Source organism: Mesoplodon bidens (assembly GCF_964165515.1).
Source record: "Mesoplodon bidens genome assembly, contig: HAP1_SCAFFOLD_472, whole genome shotgun sequence".
Lineage (NCBI taxonomy): Eukaryota > Metazoa > Chordata > Mammalia > Artiodactyla > Ziphiidae > Mesoplodon > Mesoplodon bidens.
The window spans coordinates 24,212-44,768 of NW_027671879.1; the positions used below are offsets into that span (position 1 = coordinate 24,212).

General features: G+C 50.7%; 1 protein-coding gene across 1 annotated transcript in view; it reads left to right on the forward strand.

The window, feature by feature from the left end:
• Nucleotides 1–810: 810 nt before the first annotated feature.
• Nucleotides 811–20,557, forward strand: part of LOC308610867 (Golgi-associated RAB2 interactor protein 3-like) — a gene marked incomplete at both ends in the record, with an annotated part of 120,125 nt that continues 100,378 nt past the window's right edge. Inside the window, one exon of the mRNA XM_081259868.1 lies at nt 811–1,419. Within this exon, the coding sequence (XP_081115994.1) occupies nt 811–1,419 (609 nt within the window). The remainder of the gene's footprint in view (nt 1,420–20,557) is intronic.

The window sequence follows — 20,557 nt, forward strand, 5'->3', positions numbered from 1 at the left end:
CTTTGTGGGGAGGGAGCATGCAGAAGAGGGGCTGGCAGGGTTCTATTTCTTGCTCTGGGTGGCAGCTACAAGGGTGCTCACTTTCTTGTTACTCATTAAGCTATATATTTATGGTTTGTGCACTTTCATGAGTGTGTGTTGTATTTCACAATAAAAACAGTTTCTAAAACTGTAAAAAAAAAAACCCACAAATATAAAAAGTTAGCCTCCTTGAAAAGAGAAAATGGGTGAGAAAATTCTCCATATCCTGGAAATGACAGTACCAGTGGGACTCTGACAGGTAGCAGCACTCTTTCTAAGTTCCTGCCAGCACTGGGCTGTATACGCTGGGGGCACAGAGAACAGCAATCCCCATAGGATGCCTGCCCTTAGCAAGTACACGGTCCACTTCCAGGATTTTATCCCCAGGACATCATTCAGCAGAAGCGCCAAGATGATGGAGATCTGTAACAACAACAAGACTGGAAGCCACCCAGATATTTACAAGAGCAGGAGGGTTTTCTCAACCTTTTGAGTAGAAAGACTATCCAGCCTACCCACACCTATACCCTGGCAGGGTCAGCCTGTTCCCTATGGACATGGTGGTTGGTTTAGGGGGAGGCTGGTGAGCCTGCCCCAAGGGGGTGGGGACTTGGAGGCTCAACAAAGGGGTGTGCGATGTGATGGTGACGGGTCACAAAGGACTTGCGGTATAAATATGGTCGGGCCAAGAGACTCTGGCAGAGTCCTGCAGGGAGGTGACGAGTTGCTTTCGTTCCCTCTCTCTCTCCGAGACTCAATTTGTGGCTGGTGGCTCTGTCTTGAACGAAGAGAGCCATGAGCAGTGAGAGTTTACCTCATTACACGGCCAATAGCTACTGTTCAGTGGGGGTGTTGAGGACCTCCATGGGGGTCCTGCAACGACAACTGTACGAGGGAGGAGAGTATGACATTTTCAAGTACGCTCCCATGTTTGAGAGCGACTTTATCCAGGTCAGCAAGAAAGGAGAACTGATTGACCTAGACAACCGCGTCCGAAGGGTGACTGTGGGTGTCGCATCCACCAGCCCCCTCTTCCCACTACCTGACGTCATGCTGCTGGCCCGAACAACGAAAGTCTGTGAAGAGCATGTCAGATGCGCCGGGATCACCAAGGGGAGAGGTTGCAAGCCCGTGAAGACCCTAGAGCTCACCAGGCTGCTTCCCTTGAAGTTTGTCAAGATCTCCATCCACAACCGTGAGAAACAGCAGCTGTGCCTGAATCTTGCTACCGGCCGGACTTTCTATCTGCAGCTGTGCCCCTCTTCCGATGCACAAAAAGACCTCTTTTCCCATTGGGAAAAGCTTGTCTATATCCTGAGACCACCGGTAGACAGTTACAGCAGTACCCCGATGCTCCAAACTGGAGATGCAGCGACTACAGAGGATGCCAAAATCCTAGTGGGAAGCACCCACAGAGACTCAAGAACACGGGGCAGGGTGCTTTGGGAGAGCAGGGCAAAGCTGGTCCTTCATAGCCTTTGGTGCTCTCTGAGACTCACCTGGGAAATACCTTCTATTGTTGAAAAGGGTCAGGGACAAACGAGCTATCACTATGGGATTCACCACACTGGAGAGGTTCCGAGTGCTTCTCCACCTTGTCCCACAGGGCTGAATTTCAGAGAGACCTTAGGTATCATTATCAGCTGCACTGGTCTCCTCACCAGGGCTGTAATCCCTCCTACAGCATCCTGACTGTCTGGTCTCTTCTTGAACACTTACCCCAGCCCAGGTAGTCTCATCAGTTGTGGAACATCATTCACAGTTAGGAAGTCCTTCCTTCATTGTGTCTCCCCGTGACGCCGACATGCTGATTCAAATCAGCCCAACCCGTGGAGTCACCAAAATGCAGAAGGTGTGCATCCCTTGACCCGGGAACCCCACTTCTAGGAGTCTGTCCTGCAGAGAGAGAAGCACAAGGGTATAAAATTAAAGTGTGTATCATGGAGAACTGTATCAGTGCTTTCCCTGACCCTGGGACTGTTCAAGTAAAATGGAGTGGCCGTTTGAGAGCGGTGCAGTAGATGGGATCTAGCATCCAATGGGAGCTTAGACTGGGTGATCTCAAAGGTTATTCTAAGTATAAGCCCTTGAGTTGCTCAGCTCCAGGATGAGAGAGGAGCAGACAGTTCAGATCTCACTTTCTGTCATCTCTAACTTACCTGATTCTCCTCCCCTTGGCTCAGACCACAGAGCTCCACAGAGAAAGGGATCAGGATGAGGCTGGGCTTCACAAGCTTCGTGACGTGACTGGAGCCACAAAAAGTGCCGAAGGATCAGCAGGAGGAATGACCATGGGCCTGGCGGGAGCCACCATCAAGGATCCAGGAGAAAGCGGATCCGGCGAGGCCACTGCAGGTATCCCCGATGGATCAACTGCAGGCGTGAAAAGCGCCGAAGGATCAGCGGCAGGGTTGTCCATGGGCCTGGCGGGAGCCATTATCCAGGATCCAGGAGAAAGCAGATCCGGCGAGGCCATTGCAGGTACCCACCATGGATCTACTACCGCCGTGAAAAGCGACGAAGGAACAGTGGCAGGAATGGCCATGGGCCTGGCTGGAGCCACCATCAAGGAGCCACCATCAAGGATCCTGGAGAAAGCGGATCCGGCGAGGCCATTGCAGGTGCCACCATAGATCAAGTGCAGCCGTGAAAAGCTCCGAAGAATCAGCGGCAGGGATGACCACGGACCTGGCGGGAGCCACGGTCAAGGATCCAGGAAAAAGCGGATCCGGCGAGGCCACTGCAGGTGCCCCCCTTGGATCAACTGCAGCCGTGAAAAGCGCCGATGGATCAGCGGCAGGGATGACCACGGACCTGGCTGTAGCCACCATCAAGGATCCAAGAGAAAGCGGATTCAGCGAGGCCATTGCAGGTGCCCCCCATGTCTCAACTGCAGCCGTGAAAACCGCCGAAGGATCAGCGGCAGGGATGACCACCGGTCTGGCGGGAGCCACCATCAAGGATCCAGGAGAAAGCGGATCCGGTGAGGCCACTGCAGGTGCCCCCCCATGGATCAACTGCAGCCGTGAAATGCATCGAAGGATCAGCGGCAGGGATGTCCATGGGCCTGGCGGGAGCCATTATCAAGGATCCAGGAGAAAGCGGATCCGGCGAGGCCATTGCAGGTGCCCCCCATGGATCAAATGCAGCCGTGAAAAGCGCCGAAGGATCAGCGGCAGGAATGGCCATGGGCCTGGCTGGAGCCACCATCAAGGATCCAGGAGAAAGCGGATCTGGCGAGGCCATTGCAGGTGCCCCCCATGGATCAACTGCAGCCGTGAAAAGCGCCGAAGGATCAGCGGCAGGGTTGACCATGGGCCTGGCGGGAGCCACCATCAAGGATCCAGGAGAAAGCGGATCTGGCGAGGCCATTGCAGGTGCCCCCCATGGATCAACTGCAGCCGTGAAAAGCGCCGAAGGAGCAGCGGCAGGGTTGACCATGGGCCTGGCGGGAGCCACCATCAAGGATCCAGGAGAAAGCGGATCCGGCGAGGACACTGCAGGTGCTGCCAGCTTATCCTTGCAGGACACGAACCTGGTCTTGGCCGATGATGCCAGCACATCCTCGACGGGGGCAGATGGTCCAGAGAGCAGCATGAGCATGGTGTTGCCAGTTGCAGTCACAACCAGCAAGCCTGCTGCTGGAAGAGCTGAAGGGAAGGTCGCAGACCCCGTGGTCTCCACCTTGCAGACCGAAGGCTACATGTCTGAACGGGATGGAAGCCAGAAGGGCTTCCACCCCAGGGATGAAGCCTGGAGAGAAAAAAAGAAAAGAAGGACACGTCTTCATCGAGGAAAAGTTCCCATCACCGCAGGACACGTGAAGGTCACCACAGGACAGGAGGGGACAAGACCCAGAAATCATCCTCCCACTGGTCCTCATCTGGCCATGGAAACTCCAAAGTTGACAAAGGACGGGAGGACAGCTCGCAAACTGAGGAACAGCCAGTCCGCCACCAGTTCAGGGACTCTAAGTAAGACATCCAGTAAGATCCTCTCCTTCTTTAGGAGCTTCAGAGTCATTCCTGGTTCAGAAACAAGGCTCACACATGACCATTGAGAGGCAGACAAAGCCCCGGTTGGCTTCCATGTTTAGCACACATTTGCTAAAAGGGGAGAAAAAAACAAGGACATGATAAACACAAAATTCACAATACTGGATTTCTGTAGGGTCAAAACAAGGGAGGGATGGTCTGGGAGGAAAAGCTATTATGCAAAGCGGTATGTCCATGGGAATGTATTATCGTTTCCATTTTATTTTAACGTCTCTGACATCAGGATGATTCTTATACTGCTGTCAGCCAAGTGGCAGTCACTGCCTTAGAAATATCTCAACCAATTTGTTTCACTGTTGTTTTCCTTTCAATATATGCACAAGAGATGGATGACAAAGTCTGAAAGATATCTTTCAAGAACTATAACATAAAGAAACTAAGGGACATAAATACTCACTATCCAGGAACACAAGAAAGGTTTAGATATATTGCTAAGGAATAACAGAATAATCCAAAATGCTCTGTACTGATGAACTATGCAAATTATGTATGCATGTGGAAAGCGATTCTAAAAATAAAAAAAATCATAAATGAGATTATGAAATCTCATTTCATACTGAGATTATGCATTTTTAAATGTCCATCATAAAAAAGTCTTTCCAGTTTAAAAAAAAGTTGTAAATAAATTTCATGAGTCCATGAAAATCATTAAATTGTTAACAACACTTGATGACAGTTGGATTAGAGTAACTGTTGATAACAGTTAACAACCGTCGGATTTGAGAAGAATGCCTCTGAGAACCATGTGTGTTTTTTGTTTTGCGGTTTTTTTTTTTTTGCGGTATGCGGGCCTCTCGCTGCTGTGGCCTCTCCCATTGCGGAGCACAGGCTCCGGACGCACAGGCTCAGCGGCCATGGCTCACGGGCCCAGCGGCTCCACGGCATGTAGGATCTTCCCGGACAGGGACACGAACCCGTGCCCCCTGCATCGGCAGGCGGACTCCCAACCACTGCGCCACCAGGGAAGCCCCATGTGTCTTTGTATGAACCGGGGAGTCATCTGCTAGCCTTGCAATTCTCTGCTCATTCCCTTCTGTGACAACAGGGTCTACTAGGATGGAAGTTGGGTTTCCAGTAAAACTTAGGGACTTTCTCTGCAGAGCAAATTAAGTGGTAGAGGTGGAGGAGGTGAGAAATAAGATACGGATTCTGGGAGGAGTGGTAGCTTGGGAGGATGAGAGGAAGCCCTTCTCAGTTGCTCTGGTGGGTGGCTGGAAAATCCCATCTTGTGATTTCCGATACACAAAGACCAATAGATTGTGGGGATCAATGTGTCCTGGGAGTTACCTCTTGAAGCAGTGGGTCTTGGTAAGAGGAGAGAAAGAGCCATGTTCTCTAAGACCTGAGAGGGGTTTGGGGGAAGCCTTCCGGAAATGTGAGGAGTTACGGGGTAGAGGAGGGAGATAAAGGGGAACTCTTTCCAAAGCCTTTGACTCAGAGCCCCAGATTTTCACCATGCCAGAGGCTGAATCAGCCTACTTAAAACAGCTTCATCTTAGGATTCTGTACCCTTGGCTTTACCTTTTGTCTTTCTTAGCCTGTATTAGGCATTCTCACTCCCTCACCCCAAAGGACTTCTTTAACGTGAACCTAGTTAGTCCACTATGCAGGGCGTTAGCTGAGCAGACCCACAGTTGACACAATTTACACCTCCAGTGCAGTAGTAAAGTGGAGGTGGGGACTTGCCCACCGCAACGTGCCCTGCCTGGCACTTGCTCTGGATTTCCTTTTCTATCTTGACGGTTCATCAAGAGACACATGCACAGATACCTACGTATTTCAAAGCAACAGGCATCTTCCTCTGGAGGGAGACATCAATTTGGGTATCAAGTCAGTACACCCTATCAGATAAAGGCCAATATTTTGGACAGCAATATTCATCACCGTGGTAGCAATTCTGCAGCTGCAAGTGCAATTACGCAATGGATGGTTGATTACAAACTGACCAATGTCCCAAACTTCAAGTCTGGCAACACACATACATACTAGAAAGGGTTTTTTTCCCTACAGCAAAATAAGGTCATTCACAGGATTGTTGAAGATGTGCTACGGTGGGAGGCATATTGAAGGCAGTGTCGTGGCTGGCACAGCAAGCGTGATGTGATGCTGGGGAACACAGCAGGGGCCACGCCATGCAAGGCTTTGAGGTCCATTTAAAGGAGTTTGATTTCTGACCTTGGAGTGATGCAAAGCCATGATATGTTTTCAAGAGGGGAGTGGCCTGATCAAATGTGCACTTTGTGGAGGGTACTGTGGTTTCTGTGAAAAGAAGTATTTGGCTGGGGGGGTTGTTAATATGGGACTTTATGTTACTTCCTATTTGGGGCCACAGGATCTATATAATGAGGAGATTGGAGGGTATGCTTTGAAAGACACCGTTCCATTTGAAATATCCACGTGGGGTGCATTTCTTCAACGAAGGACTTGTGGCCCCAGCTGCTGGGGGTGCATCCCACAGAAAGCCTTCAGCTGGCAGTGAGTTTGGAAATTGCCTGGGTTCCTCACCCGAGGTGCACGGCAAGAAATGATTGATGTGGAGTGTGAAGGTCAGGCCGTCGTAGCCCAACACAGACCCTCTTGGAAGGGTCACTCCAGTTCAAGAGCTCAGCTTCGGGCTTCCCTGGTGGCGCAGTGGTTGGGAGTCCGCCTGCCGACACAGGGGACACGGGTTCGTGCCCCGGTCCGGGAGGGCCCCACATGCCGCGGAGCGGCTGGGCCCGTGAGCCATGGCTCCGGAGCCTGTGCTCCGCAACGAGAGAGGCCACAACAGTGAGAGGCCCGCGTACCGCAAAAAAAAAAAAAAACAAACAAAAAAACAAGCAGGGGTCAAGGAGGGAAGGATTGGGAGTTTGGGATTAGCAGATACAAACTACAGGATGGATAAACAGCAGGGTCCTACTGTAGAGCACAGAGAACTATATTCAGTATCCTGTGATAAACCATAATGGAAAAGAATAGGAAAAAGAATGTATGTATACAAAAAACTGAATCAGAAATTAACCGAAGAAATTAACACAACACAAATTAACACAACATTGTAAATCAACTATACATTAATAAAAAAGAAGAAGGAAAAGAAAATAAATACAATCCAAGTTTGGGTTACCTTTGTGGGGAGGGAGCATGCAGAAGAGGGGCTGGCAGGGATCTATTTCTTGCTCTGGGTGGCAGCTACAAGGGTGTTCACTTTCTTGTTACTCATTAAGCTATATTTATGCTTTCTGCACTTTCATGAATGTGTGTTATATTTCACAATAAAAAGTTTCTAAAACTGTAAGAAATATAAATATAAATATAAACAAAAGTTAGCCTCCTTGAAAAGAGAAAATGGGTGAGAAAATTCTCCATATCCTGGAAATGACAGTACCAGTGGGACTCTGACAGGTAGCAGCACTCTTTCTAAGTTCCTGCCAGCACTGGGCTGTATACGCTGGGGGCACAGAGAACAGCAATCCCCATAGGATGCCTGCCCTTAGCAAGTACACGGTCCACTTCCAGGATTTTATCCCCAGGACATCATTCAGCAGAAGCGCCAAGATGATGGAGATCTGTAACAACAACAAGACTGGAAGCCACCCAGATATTTACAAGAGCAGGAGGGTTTTCTCAACCTTTTGAGTAGAAAGACTATCCAGCCTACCCACACCTATACCCTGGCAGGGTCAGCCTCTTCCCTATGGACGTGGTGGTTGGTTTAGGGGGAGGCTGGTGAGCCTGCCCCAAGGGGGTGGGGGCTTGGACGCTCAACAAAGGGGTGTGTGATGCGATGGTGACGGGTCACAAAGGGCTTGCGGTATAAATAGGGTCGGGTCAAGAGACTCTGGCAGAGTCCTGCAGGGAGGTGACGAGGTGCTTTCGTTCCCTCTCTCTCTCTCCCTCCGAGACTCAGTTTGTGGCTGGTGGCTCTGTCTTGAACGAAGAGAGCCATGAGCAGTGAGAGTTTACCTCATTACACGGCCAACAGCTACTGTTCAGTGGGGGTGTCGAGGACCTCCATGGGGGTCCTGCAACGACAACTGTACGAGGGAGGAGAGTATGACATTTTCAAGCACGCTCCCATGTTGGAGAGCGACTTTATCCAGGTCAGCAAGGAAGGAGAACTGATTGACCTAGACAACCGCGTCCGAACGGTGACTGTGGGCGTCGCATCCACCAGCCCCCTCTTCCCGCTACCTGACGTCATGCTGCTGGCCCGACCAAGGAGAGTCTGTGCCGGGGTCACCAAGGGGAGAGGTTGCAAGCCCGTGAAGACCCTAGAGCTCACCAGGCTGCTCCCCTTGAAGTTTGTCAAGATCTCCATCCACAACCGGGAGAAACAGCAGCTGTGCCTGAATCTTGCTACCGGCCGGACTTTCTACCTGCAGCTGTGCCCCTCTTCCGACGCACAAGAAGACCTCTTTTCCTATTGGGAAAAGCTTGTCTATATCCTGAGACCACCGGTAGACAGTTACAGCAGTACCCCGATGCTCCAAACTGGAGATGCAGCGACTACAGAGGATGCCAACATCCTAGTGGTAAGCACCGACAGGGACTCAAGAACACGGGGCAGGGTGCTTTGGGAGAGCAGGGCAAAGCTGGTCCTTCATAGCCTTTGGTGCTCTCTGAGACTCGCCTGGGAAATACCTTCTACCGTTGAAAAGGGTCAGGGACAAACGAGCTATCACTACGGGAGTCCCCACACGGGAGAGGTTCCGAGTGCTTCTCCACCTTGTCCCACGAGGCCGAATTTCAGAGAGACCTTAGGTATCATCTCGGCTGCACTGGTCTCATCACCAGGGCTGTAATCCCTCCTACAGCATCCTGACTGTCTGCTCTCTTCCTGAACACTTACCCCAGCCCAGGTAGTCTCAGCAGGTGGGGAACGTCATTCACAGCTAGGAAGTCCTTCCTTCATTGTGTCTCCCCGGGACTCCGACATGCTGACTCAAATCAGCCCAACCCGTGGAGTCACCAAAATGTAGAAGGTGTGCATCCCTTGACCCAGGAACCCCACTTCTAGGAATCTGTCCTGCAGGGAGAGAAGCACAAGGGTATAAAGTTAAAGTGCATAGCATCATGGAGAATTGTATCAGTGCTCTCCCTGGCCCTGGGACTGTTCAAGTACAGTGGAGTGGCCGTTTGACAGGGGTGCAGTAGATGGGGTCTTGCATCCAATGGGAGCTTAGACTGGGTGATTTCAAAGGTTATTCTAAGTATAAGGCCTTGAGTTGCTCAGCTCCAGGATGAGAGAGGAGCGGACAGTTCTGAGCTCACTTTCTGTCATCTCTATCTTACCTGTCTCTCCTCCCCTTGGCTCAGACCACAGAGCTCCACAGAGAAAGGGATCAGGATGAGGTTGGGCTTCGCAAGCTTCGTGACGTGACTGGAGCCACGTCTTGTGCTTATGTGGGGGGAGAGGGAATCCATCATGCCCCCCGTGGGTCACCTGCAGCCCTGAAAGGCGCCGAAGGATCGGCGGCAGGGATGACCGTGGGCCTGGCGGGAGCCACCATCGAGGATCCAGGAGAAAGCGGATCCGGCCAGGCCACTGCAGGTGCTGCCAGCCTATCCCTGCAGGACACGAGCCTGGTCTCGGCGGATGTTGCCAGCACATCCTCGACGGGGGCAGATGGTCCAGAGAGCAGCATGAGCATGGTGTTGCCAGGTGCAGTCACAACCAGCAAGCCTGCTGCTGGAAGAGCTGAAGGGAAGGTCGCAGCCCCCGTGGTCTCCACCTTGCAGAGCGAAGGCTACACGTCTGAAGGGGATGGAAGCCAGAAGGTCTCCCACCCCAGGGATGAAGCCTGGAAGGAAAAAAAGGAAAGAAGGACACGTCTTCATCGAGGAAAAGTTCCCATCACCGCAGGACAGGTGAAGGTCACCACAGGACACGAGGGGACAAGACCCAGAAAGCATCCTCCCACTGGTCCTCATGCGGCCATGAAAACCCCAAAGTTGACCAAGGAGGGGAGGACAGCTCGCAGACGGAGGAAGAGCCAGCCCGCCACCAGTTCGGGGACTCTAAGTAAGGCATCCAGTGAGATCCTCTCCTTCTTTAGGCGCTTCAGTCACTCCTGATTCAGCACCAAGGCTCACACATGACCACTGGGAGGTAGACAAAGCCCCGGTTGGCTTGGGTCCTTCCCTAGAGAGGCAGTTCCTACTTTCTTTAATAAAGGAAACCGTACAACTCCAAAAGAAATGCTATCTTGTGTTTTCTATGTCCCCTCGCCTGGTAGGGACTTGACAGTGACTTCTGTGATGCGAATTGTGCTTTGGCCTGAGACCCCAGAATCAAAATTTTGTTGTACAAGATAGGTATTAAGTATCATTCAGCCATTCACTAGGGCTGGAAATAGATGCACTATACAGAAATGTTCATTGCGAGGTTGCGAATCTTTGGAAATAAGATTTACTATGTAAATATAGTTTGGGGAGAAGATAAGCTGGGGGAGGTGACTGCGTGATGTGTAAACTTGCGTTGCTGAATTAATTACTGAATTCATCAAGTATTTACGGGGTGTCTGTGCCGTGCTGTGCCTAGCACGAGGCTATGTTATGGAAAAACCATCCTTTTCTCAGCAAAGCCCTTTGGTTTGGTTATGGGCACTCTGTAGAAGGCAAGGAAATAAGCACAGAAAAAGGTTTTGGTCGCTTGCTCGCAGGTCACACGTGCATAGCCACTGCCCGAAAGAGAAGCCTGTTTTCCCAGCAAGGCTTCTCCAGGGCACGTAGGGTGGAGGGAGGACAAGTCTGCAGCCGGGGCTGAGCTTTAGGCCATAGCTGGGGTCAGAGGTTCACCTTATGAAAACAGAAACTCTCTCTGGCTTGTAAGGAAATGAAACCATTGGGAGTTATTTTACTTTGTGTAGGGTAAAACAGAACACGGGGGGGATCAGGGTTGTCATTGGCTCAACAAAGGGACACAATCTTTATGGTAGAAGCAGCACCAACGAGGAGTCAGGAAATCTGAGTTCCTATCCTGTCTGGGCCACTGACTCTCCTGGGTCACTCTGCCTCTCTGTAATGGTACCTCTGTGGGCAGCCACGGGGTCCCCAACTGTAAAACCAATGGATTGGACCGCTGCAGTGATTCTTACCCTTGGTTGTATGTTGGGAGTTCCCTGGGGAGCTTCAAAACAAACAAACAAACAAACAAACAAACATTGATAGCCTGACCCCAATCCCAGAGATTCTGATGACATTTAGGTGGGGTAAGCCCTCCAGCACCGGGAGTTTTAAAAATCTCACCCAATAATTCTACTGTGCAGCAGCCAAGTTGGAAAACCACTGGGCTAGGAGGTCTGGGGGGCCTCTTTCAGCCCCAGTATGCCATAACTTTACAGTGGAAGACAGTAGTTCTCCAACATTCACATGCATAAGGATCACCTGGGAAGCCTATTTAAAAAATAACATTTCTCACCACATGATAGCCCTTATACGTGGACTCTAAAGTACGACGCAAATGAACATATCTGCAAAACAGAAACAGACTCCCAGACATAGGGAAGAGACTTGGGGTTTTCAGTGGGGTTGGGGGCGGGGAAGGATTGGGAGTTTGGGATTAGCAGATACAAACTACAGGGTGGATAAACAGCAGGGTCCTACTGTAGAGCACAGAGAACTATAGTCAGTATCCTGTGATAAACCATAATGGAAAAGAATAGGAAAAAGACTATACATGAAATATACAAAGAATACACATGAAACTGAATCAGAAATTAACACAACAGAAACGAATACAACCTTGTAAATCAACTACACTGTCAATAAAAAAGAAGGGGGAAAAGAAAAAAAATAGAAGCCAAGGTTGGGTTCCCTTTGTGGGGAGGGAGCATGCAGAAGAGGGGCTGGCAGGGTTCTATTTCTTGCTCTGGGTGGCAGCTACAAGGGTGCTCACTTTCTTGTTACTCATTAAGCTATATATTTATGGTTTGTGCACTTTCATGAGTGTGTGTTGTATTTCACAATAAAAACAGTTTCTAAAACTGTAAAAAAAAAAACCCACAAATATAAAAAGTTAGCCTCCTTGAAAAGAGAAAATGGGTGAGAAAATTCTCCATATCCTGGAAATGACAGTACCAGTGGGACTCTGACAGGTAGCAGCACTCTTTCTAAGTTCCTGCCAGCACTGGGCTGTATACGCTGGGGGCACAGAGAACAGCAATCCCCATAGGATGCCTGCCCTTAGCAAGTACACGGTCCACTTCCAGGATTTTATCCCCAGGACATCATTCAGCAGAAGCGCCAAGATGATGGAGATCTGTAACAACAACAAGACTGGAAGCCACCCAGATATTTACAAGAGCAGGAGGGTTTTCTCAACCTTTTGAGTAGAAAGACTATCCAGCCTACCCACACCTATACCCTGGCAGGGTCAGCCTGTTCCCTATGGACATGGTGGTTGGTTTAGGGGGAGGCTGGTGAGCCTGCCCCAAGGGGGTGGGGACTTGGAGGCTCAACAAAGGGGTGTGCGATGTGATGGTGACGGGTCACAAAGGACTTGCGGTATAAATATGGTCGGGCCAAGAGACTCTGGCAGAGTCCTGCAGGGAGGTGACGAGTTGCTTTCGTTCCCTCTCTCTCTCCGAGACTCAATTTGTGGCTGGTGGCTCTGTCTTGAACGAAGAGAGCCATGAGCAGTGAGAGTTTACCTCATTACACGGCCAATAGCTACTGTTCAGTGGGGGTGTTGAGGACCTCCATGGGGGTCCTGCAACGACAACTGTACGAGGGAGGAGAGTATGACATTTTCAAGTACGCTCCCATGTTTGAGAGCGACTTTATCCAGGTCAGCAAGAAAGGAGAACTGATTGACCTAGACAACCGCGTCCGAAGGGTGACTGTGGGTGTCGCATCCACCAGCCCCCTCTTCCCACTACCTGACGTCATGCTGCTGGCCCGAACAACGAAAGTCTGTGAAGAGCATGTCAGATGCGCCGGGATCACCAAGGGGAGAGGTTGCAAGCCCGTGAAGACCCTAGAGCTCACCAGGCTGCTTCCCTTGAAGTTTGTCAAGATCTCCATCCACAACCGTGAGAAACAGCAGCTGTGCCTGAATCTTGCTACCGGCCGGACTTTCTATCTGCAGCTGTGCCCCTCTTCCGATGCACAAAAAGACCTCTTTTCCCATTGGGAAAAGCTTGTCTATATCCTGAGACCACCGGTAGACAGTTACAGCAGTACCCCGATGCTCCAAACTGGAGATGCAGCGACTACAGAGGATGCCAAAATCCTAGTGGGAAGCACCCACAGAGACTCAAGAACACGGGGCAGGGTGCTTTGGGAGAGCAGGGCAAAGCTGGTCCTTCATAGCCTTTGGTGCTCTCTGAGACTCACCTGGGAAATACCTTCTATTGTTGAAAAGGGTCAGGGACAAACGAGCTATCACTATGGGATTCACCACACTGGAGAGGTTCCGAGTGCTTCTCCACCTTGTCCCACAGGGCTGAATTTCAGAGAGACCTTAGGTATCATTATCAGCTGCACTGGTCTCCTCACCAGGGCTGTAATCCCTCCTACAGCATCCTGACTGTCTGGTCTCTTCTTGAACACTTACCCCAGCCCAGGTAGTCTCATCAGTTGTGGAACATCATTCACAGTTAGGAAGTCCTTCCTTCATTGTGTCTCCCCGTGACGCCGACATGCTGATTCAAATCAGCCCAACCCGTGGAGTCACCAAAATGCAGAAGGTGTGCATCCCTTGACCCGGGAACCCCACTTCTAGGAGTCTGTCCTGCAGAGAGAGAAGCACAAGGGTATAAAATTAAAGTGTGTATCATGGAGAACTGTATCAGTGCTTTCCCTGACCCTGGGACTGTTCAAGTAAAATGGAGTGGCCGTTTGAGAGCGGTGCAGTAGATGGGATCTAGCATCCAATGGGAGCTTAGACTGGGTGATCTCAAAGGTTATTCTAAGTATAAGCCCTTGAGTTGCTCAGCTCCAGGATGAGAGAGGAGCAGACAGTTCAGATCTCACTTTCTGTCATCTCTAACTTACCTGATTCTCCTCCCCTTGGCTCAGACCACAGAGCTCCACAGAGAAAGGGATCAGGATGAGGCTGGGCTTCACAAGCTTCGTGACGTGACTGGAGCCACAAAAAGTGCCGAAGGATCAGCAGGAGGAATGACCATGGGCCTGGCGGGAGCCACCATCAAGGATCCAGGAGAAAGCGGATCCGGCGAGGCCACTGCAGGTATCCCCGATGGATCAACTGCAGGCGTGAAAAGCGCCGAAGGATCAGCGGCAGGGTTGTCCATGGGCCTGGCGGGAGCCATTATCCAGGATCCAGGAGAAAGCAGATCCGGCGAGGCCATTGCAGGTACCCACCATGGATCTACTACCGCCGTGAAAAGCGACGAAGGAACAGTGGCAGGAATGGCCATGGGCCTGGCTGGAGCCACCATCAAGGAGCCACCATCAAGGATCCTGGAGAAAGCGGATCCGGCGAGGCCATTGCAGGTGCCACCATAGATCAAGTGCAGCCGTGAAAAGCTCCGAAGAATCAGCGGCAGGGATGACCACGGACCTGGCGGGAGCCACGGTCAAGGATCCAGGAAAAAGCGGATCCGGCGAGGCCACTGCAGGTGCCCCCCTTGGATCAACTGCAGCCGTGAAAAGCGCCGATGGATCAGCGGCAGGGATGACCACGGACCTGGCTGTAGCCACCATCAAGGATCCAAGAGAAAGCGGATTCAGCGAGGCCATTGCAGGTGCCCCCCATGTCTCAACTGCAGCCGTGAAAACCGCCGAAGGATCAGCGGCAGGGATGACCACCGGTCTGGCGGGAGCCACCATCAAGGATCCAGGAGAAAGCGGATCCGGTGAGGCCACTGCAGGTACCCACCATGGATCTACTACCGCCGTGAAAAGCGACGAAGGAACAGTGGCAGGAATGGCCATGGGCCTGGCTGGAGCCACCATCAAGGAGCCACCATCAAGGATCCTGGAGAAAGCGGATCCGGCGAGGCCATTGCAGGTGCCACCATAGATCAAGTGCAGCCGTGAAAAGCTCCGAAGAATCAGCGGCAGGGATGACCACGGACCTGGCGGGAGCCACGGTCAAGGATCCAGGAAAAAGCGGATCCGGCGAGGCCACTGCAGGTGCCCCCCTTGGATCAACTGCAGCCGTGAAAAGCGCCGATGGATCAGCGGCAGGGATGACCACGGACCTGGCTGTAGCCACCATCAAGGATCCAAGAGAAAGCGGATTCAGCGAGGCCATTGCAGGTGCCCCCCATGTCTCAACTGCAGCCGTGAAAACCGCCGAAGGATCAGCGGCAGGGATGACCACCGGTCTGGCGGGAGCCACCATCAAGGATCCAGGAGAAAGCGGATCCGGTGAGGCCACTGCAGGTGCCCCCCCATGGATCAACTGCAGCCGTGAAATGCATCGAAGGATCAGCGGCAGGGATGTCCATGGGCCTGGCGGGAGCCATTATCAAGGATCCAGGAGAAAGCGGATCCGGCGAGGCCATTGCAGGTGCCCCCCATGGATCAAATGCAGCCGTGAAAAGCGCCGAAGGATCAGCGGCAGGAATGGCCATGGGCCTGGCTGGAGCCACCATCAAGGATCCAGGAGAAAGCGGATCTGGCGAGGCCATTGCAGGTGCCCCCCATGGATCAACTGCAGCCGTGAAAAGCGCCGAAGGATCAGCGGCAGGGTTGACCATGGGCCTGGCGGGAGCCACCATCAAGGATCCAGGAGAAAGCGGATCTGGCGAGGCCATTGCAGGTGCCCCCCATGGATCAACTGCAGCCGTGAAAAGCGCCGAAGGAGCAGCGGCAGGGTTGACCATGGGCCTGGCGGGAGCCACCATCAAGGATCCAGGAGAAAGCGGATCCGGCGAGGACACTGCAGGTGCTGCCAGCTTATCCTTGCAGGACACGAACCTGGTCTTGGCCGATGATGCCAGCACATCCTCGACGGGGGCAGATGGTCCAGAGAGCAGCATGAGCATGGTGTTGCCAGTTGCAGTCACAACCAGCAAGCCTGCTGCTGGAAGAGCTGAAGGGAAGGTCGCAGACCCCGTGGTCTCCACCTTGCAGACCGAAGGCTACATGTCTGAACGGGATGGAAGCCAGAAGGGCTTCCACCCCAGGGATGAAGCCTGGAGAGAAAAAAAGAAAAGAAGGACACGTCTTCATCGAGGAAAAGTTCCCATCACCGCAGGACACGTGAAGGTCACCACAGGACAGGAGGGGACAAGACCCAGAAATCATCCTCCCACTGGTCCTCATCTGGCCATGGAAACTCCAAAGTTGACAAAGGACGGGAGGACAGCTCGCAAACTGAGGAACAGCCAGTCCGCCACCAGTTCAGGGACTCTAAGTAAGACATCCAGTAAGATCCTCTCCTTCTTTAGGAGCTTCAGAGTCATTCCTGGTTCAGAAACAAGGCTCACACATGACCATTGAGAGGCAGACAAAGCCCCGGTTGGCTTCCATGTTTAGCACACATTTGCTAAAAGGGGAGAAAAAAACAAGGACATGATAAACACAAAATTCACAATACTGGATTTCTGTAGGGTCAAAACAAGGGAGGGATGGTCTGGGAGGAAAAGCTATTATGCAAAGCGGTATGTCCATGGGAATGTATTATCGTTTCCATTTTATTTTAACGTCTCTGACATCAGGATGATTCTTATACTGCTGTCAGCCAAGTGGCAGTCACTGCCTTAGAAATATCTCAACCAATTTGTTTCACTGTTGTTTTCCTTTCAATATATGCACAAGAGATGGATGACAAAGTCTGAAAGATATCTTTCAAGAACTATAACATAAAGAAACTAAGGGACATAAATACTCACTATCCAGGAACACAAGAAAGGTTTAGATATATTGCTAAGGAATAACAGAATAATCCAAAATGCTCTGTACTGATGAACTATGCAAATTATGTATGCATGTGGAAAGCGATTCTAAAAATAAAAAAAATCATAAATGAGATTATGAAATCTCATTTCATACTGAGATTATGCATTTTTAAATGTCCATCATAAAAAAGTCTTTCCAGTTTAAAAAAAAGTTGTAAATAAATTTCATGAGTCCATGAAAATCATTAAATTGTTAACAACACTTGATGACAGTTGGATTAGAGTAACTGTTGATAACAGTTAACAACCGTCGGATTTGAGAAGAATGCCTCTGAGAACCATGTGTGTTTTTTGTTTTGCGGTTTTTTTTTTTTTGCGGTATGCGGGCCTCTCGCTGCTGTGGCCTCTCCCATTGCGGAGCACAGGCTCCGGACGCACAGGCTCAGCGGCCATGGCTCACGGGCCCAGCGGCTCCACGGCATGTAGGATCTTCCCGGACAGGGACACGAACCCGTGCCCCCTGCATCGGCAGGCGGACTCCCAACCACTGCGCCACCAGGGAAGCCCCATGTGTCTTTGTATGAACCGGGGAGTCATCTGCTAGCCTTGCAATTCTCTGCTCATTCCCTTCTGTGACAACAGGGTCTACTAGGATGGAAGTTGGGTTTCCAGTAAAACTTAGGGACTTTCTCTGCAGAGCAAATTAAGTGGTAGAGGTGGAGGAGGTGAGAAATAAGATACGGATTCTGGGAGGAGTGGTAGCTTGGGAGGATGAGAGGAAGCCCTTCTCAGTTGCTCTGGTGGGTGGCTGGAAAATCCCATCTTGTGATTTCCGATACACAAAGACCAATAGATTGTGGGGATCAATGTGTCCTGGGAGTTACCTCTTGAAGCAGTGGGTCTTGGTAAGAGGAGAGAAAGAGCCATGTTCTCTAAGACCTGAGAGGGGTTTGGGGGAAGCCTTCCGGAAATGTGAGGAGTTACGGGGTAGAGGAGGGAGATAAAGGGGAACTCTTTCCAAAGCCTTTGACTCAGAGCCCCAGATTTTCACTATGCCAGAGGCTGAATCAGCCTACTTAAAACAGCTTCATCTTAGGATTCTGTACCCTTGGCTTTACCTTTTGTCTTTCTTAGCCTGTATTAGGCATTCTCACTCCCTCACCCCAAAGGACTTCTTTAACGTGAACCTAGTTAGTCCACTATGCAGGGCGTTAGCTGAGCAGACCCACAGTTGACACAATTTACACCTCCAGTGCAGTAGTAAAGTGGAGGTGGGGACTTGCCCACCGCAACGTGCCCTGCCTGGCACTTGCTCTGGATTTCCTTTTCTATCTTGACGGTTCATCAAGAGACACATGCACAGATACCTACGTATTTCAAAGCAACAGGCATCTTCCTCTGGAGGGAGACATCAATTTGGGTATCAAGTCAGTACACCCTATCAGATAAAGGCCAATATTTTGGACAGCAATATTCATCACCGTGGTAGCAATTCTGCAGCTGCAAGTGCAATTACGCAATGGATGGTTGATTACAAACTGACCAATGTCCCAAACTTCAAGTCTGGCAACACACATACATACTAGAAAGGGTTTTTTTCCCTACAGCAAAATAAGGTCATTCACAGGATTGTTGAAGATGTGCTACGGTGGGAGGCATATTGAAGGCAGTGTCGTGGCTGGCACAGCAAGCGTGATGTGATGCTGGGGAACACAGCAGGGGCCACGCCATGCAAGGCTTTGAGGTCCATTTAAAGGAGTTTGATTTCTGACCTTGGAGTGATGCAAAGCCATGATATGTTTTCAAGAGGGGAGTGGCCTGATCAAATGTGCACTTTGTGGAGGGTACTGTGGTTTCTGTGAAAAGAAGTATTTGGCTGGGGGGGTTGTTAATATGGGACTTTATGTTACTTCCTATTTGGGGCCACAGGATCTATATAATGAGGAGATTGGAGGGTATGCTTTGAAAGACACCGTTCCATTTGAAATATCCACGTGGGGTGCATTTCTTCAACGAAGGACTTGTGGCCCCAGCTGCTGGGGGTGCATCCCACAGAAAGCCTTCAGCTGGCAGTGAGTTTGGAAATTGCCTGGGTTCCTCACCCAAGGTGCACGGCAAGAAATGATTGATGTGGAGTGTGAAGGTCAGGCCGTCGTAGCCCAACACAGACCCTCTCGGAAGGGTCACTCCAGTTCAAGAGCTCAGCTTCGGGCTTCCCTGGTGGCGCAGTGGTTGGGAGTCCGCCTGCCGACACAGGGGACACGGGTTCGTGCCCCGGTCCGGGAGGGCCCCACATGCCGCGGAGCGGCTGGGCCCGTGAGCCATGGCTCCGGAGCCTGTGCTCCGCAACGAGAGAGGCCACAACAGTGAGAGGCCCGCGTACCGCAAAAAAAAAAAAAAAAAAAAAACAAAAAAACAAGCAGGGGTCAAGGAGGGAAGGATTGGGAGTTTGGGATTAGCAGATACAAACTACAGGATGGATAAACAGCAGGGTCCTACTGTAGAGCACAGAGAACTATATTCAGTATCCTGTGATAAACCATAATGGAAAAGAATAGGAAAAAGAATGTATGTATACAAAAAACTGAATCAGAAATTAACCGAAGAAATTAACACAACACAAATTAACACAACATTGTAAATCAACTATACATCAATAAAAAAGAAGAAGGAAAAGAAAATAAATACAATCCAAGTTTGGGTTACCTTTGTGGGGAGGGAGCATGCAGAAGAGGGGCTGGCAGGGTTCTATTTCTTGCTCTGGGTGGCAGCTACAAGGGTGTTCACTTTCTTGTTACTCATTAAGCTATATTTATGCTTTCTGCACTTTCATGAATGTGTGTTATATTTCACAATAAAAAGTTTCTAAAACTGTAAAAAATATAAATATAAATATAAATATAAACAAAAGTTAGCCTCCTTGAAAAGAGAAAATGGGTGAGAAAATTCTCCATATCCTGGAAATGACAGTACCAGTGGGACTCTGACACGTAGCACTCTTTCTAAGTTCCTGCCAGCACTGTGCTATATACGCTGGGGACACAGAGAACAGCAATTCCCATAGGATGCCTGCCCTTAGCAAGTACACAGTCCACTTCCAGGATTTTATCCCCAGGACATCATTCAGCAGAAGCACGAAGATGACCCCTGCAGGGAGATTTGTAACAACAACAAGACTGGAAACCACCCAGATATTTACAAAAGCAGGAGGGTTTTCTCAACCTTTTGAGTAGAAAGACTATCCAGCCTACCCACACCTATACCCTGGCAGGGTCAGCCTGTTCCCTATGGACATGGTGGTTGGTTTAGGGGGAGGCTGGTGAGCCTGCCCCAAGGGGGTGGGGACTTGGAGGCTCAACAAAGGGGTGTGCGATGTGATGGTGACGGGTCACAAAGGACTTGCGGTATAAATATGGTCGGGCCAAGAGACTCTGGCAGAGTCCTGCAGGGAGGTGACGAGTTGCTTTCGTTCCCTCTCTCTCTCCGAGACTCAATTTGTGGCTGGTGGCTCTGTCTTGAACGAAGAGAGCCATGAGCAGTGAGAGTTTACCTCATTACACGGCCAATAGCTACTGTTCAGTGGGGGTGTTGAGGACCTCCATGGGGGTCCTGCAACGACAACTGTACGAGGGAGGAGAGTATGACATTTTCAAGTACGCTCCCATGTTTGAGAGCGACTTTATCCAG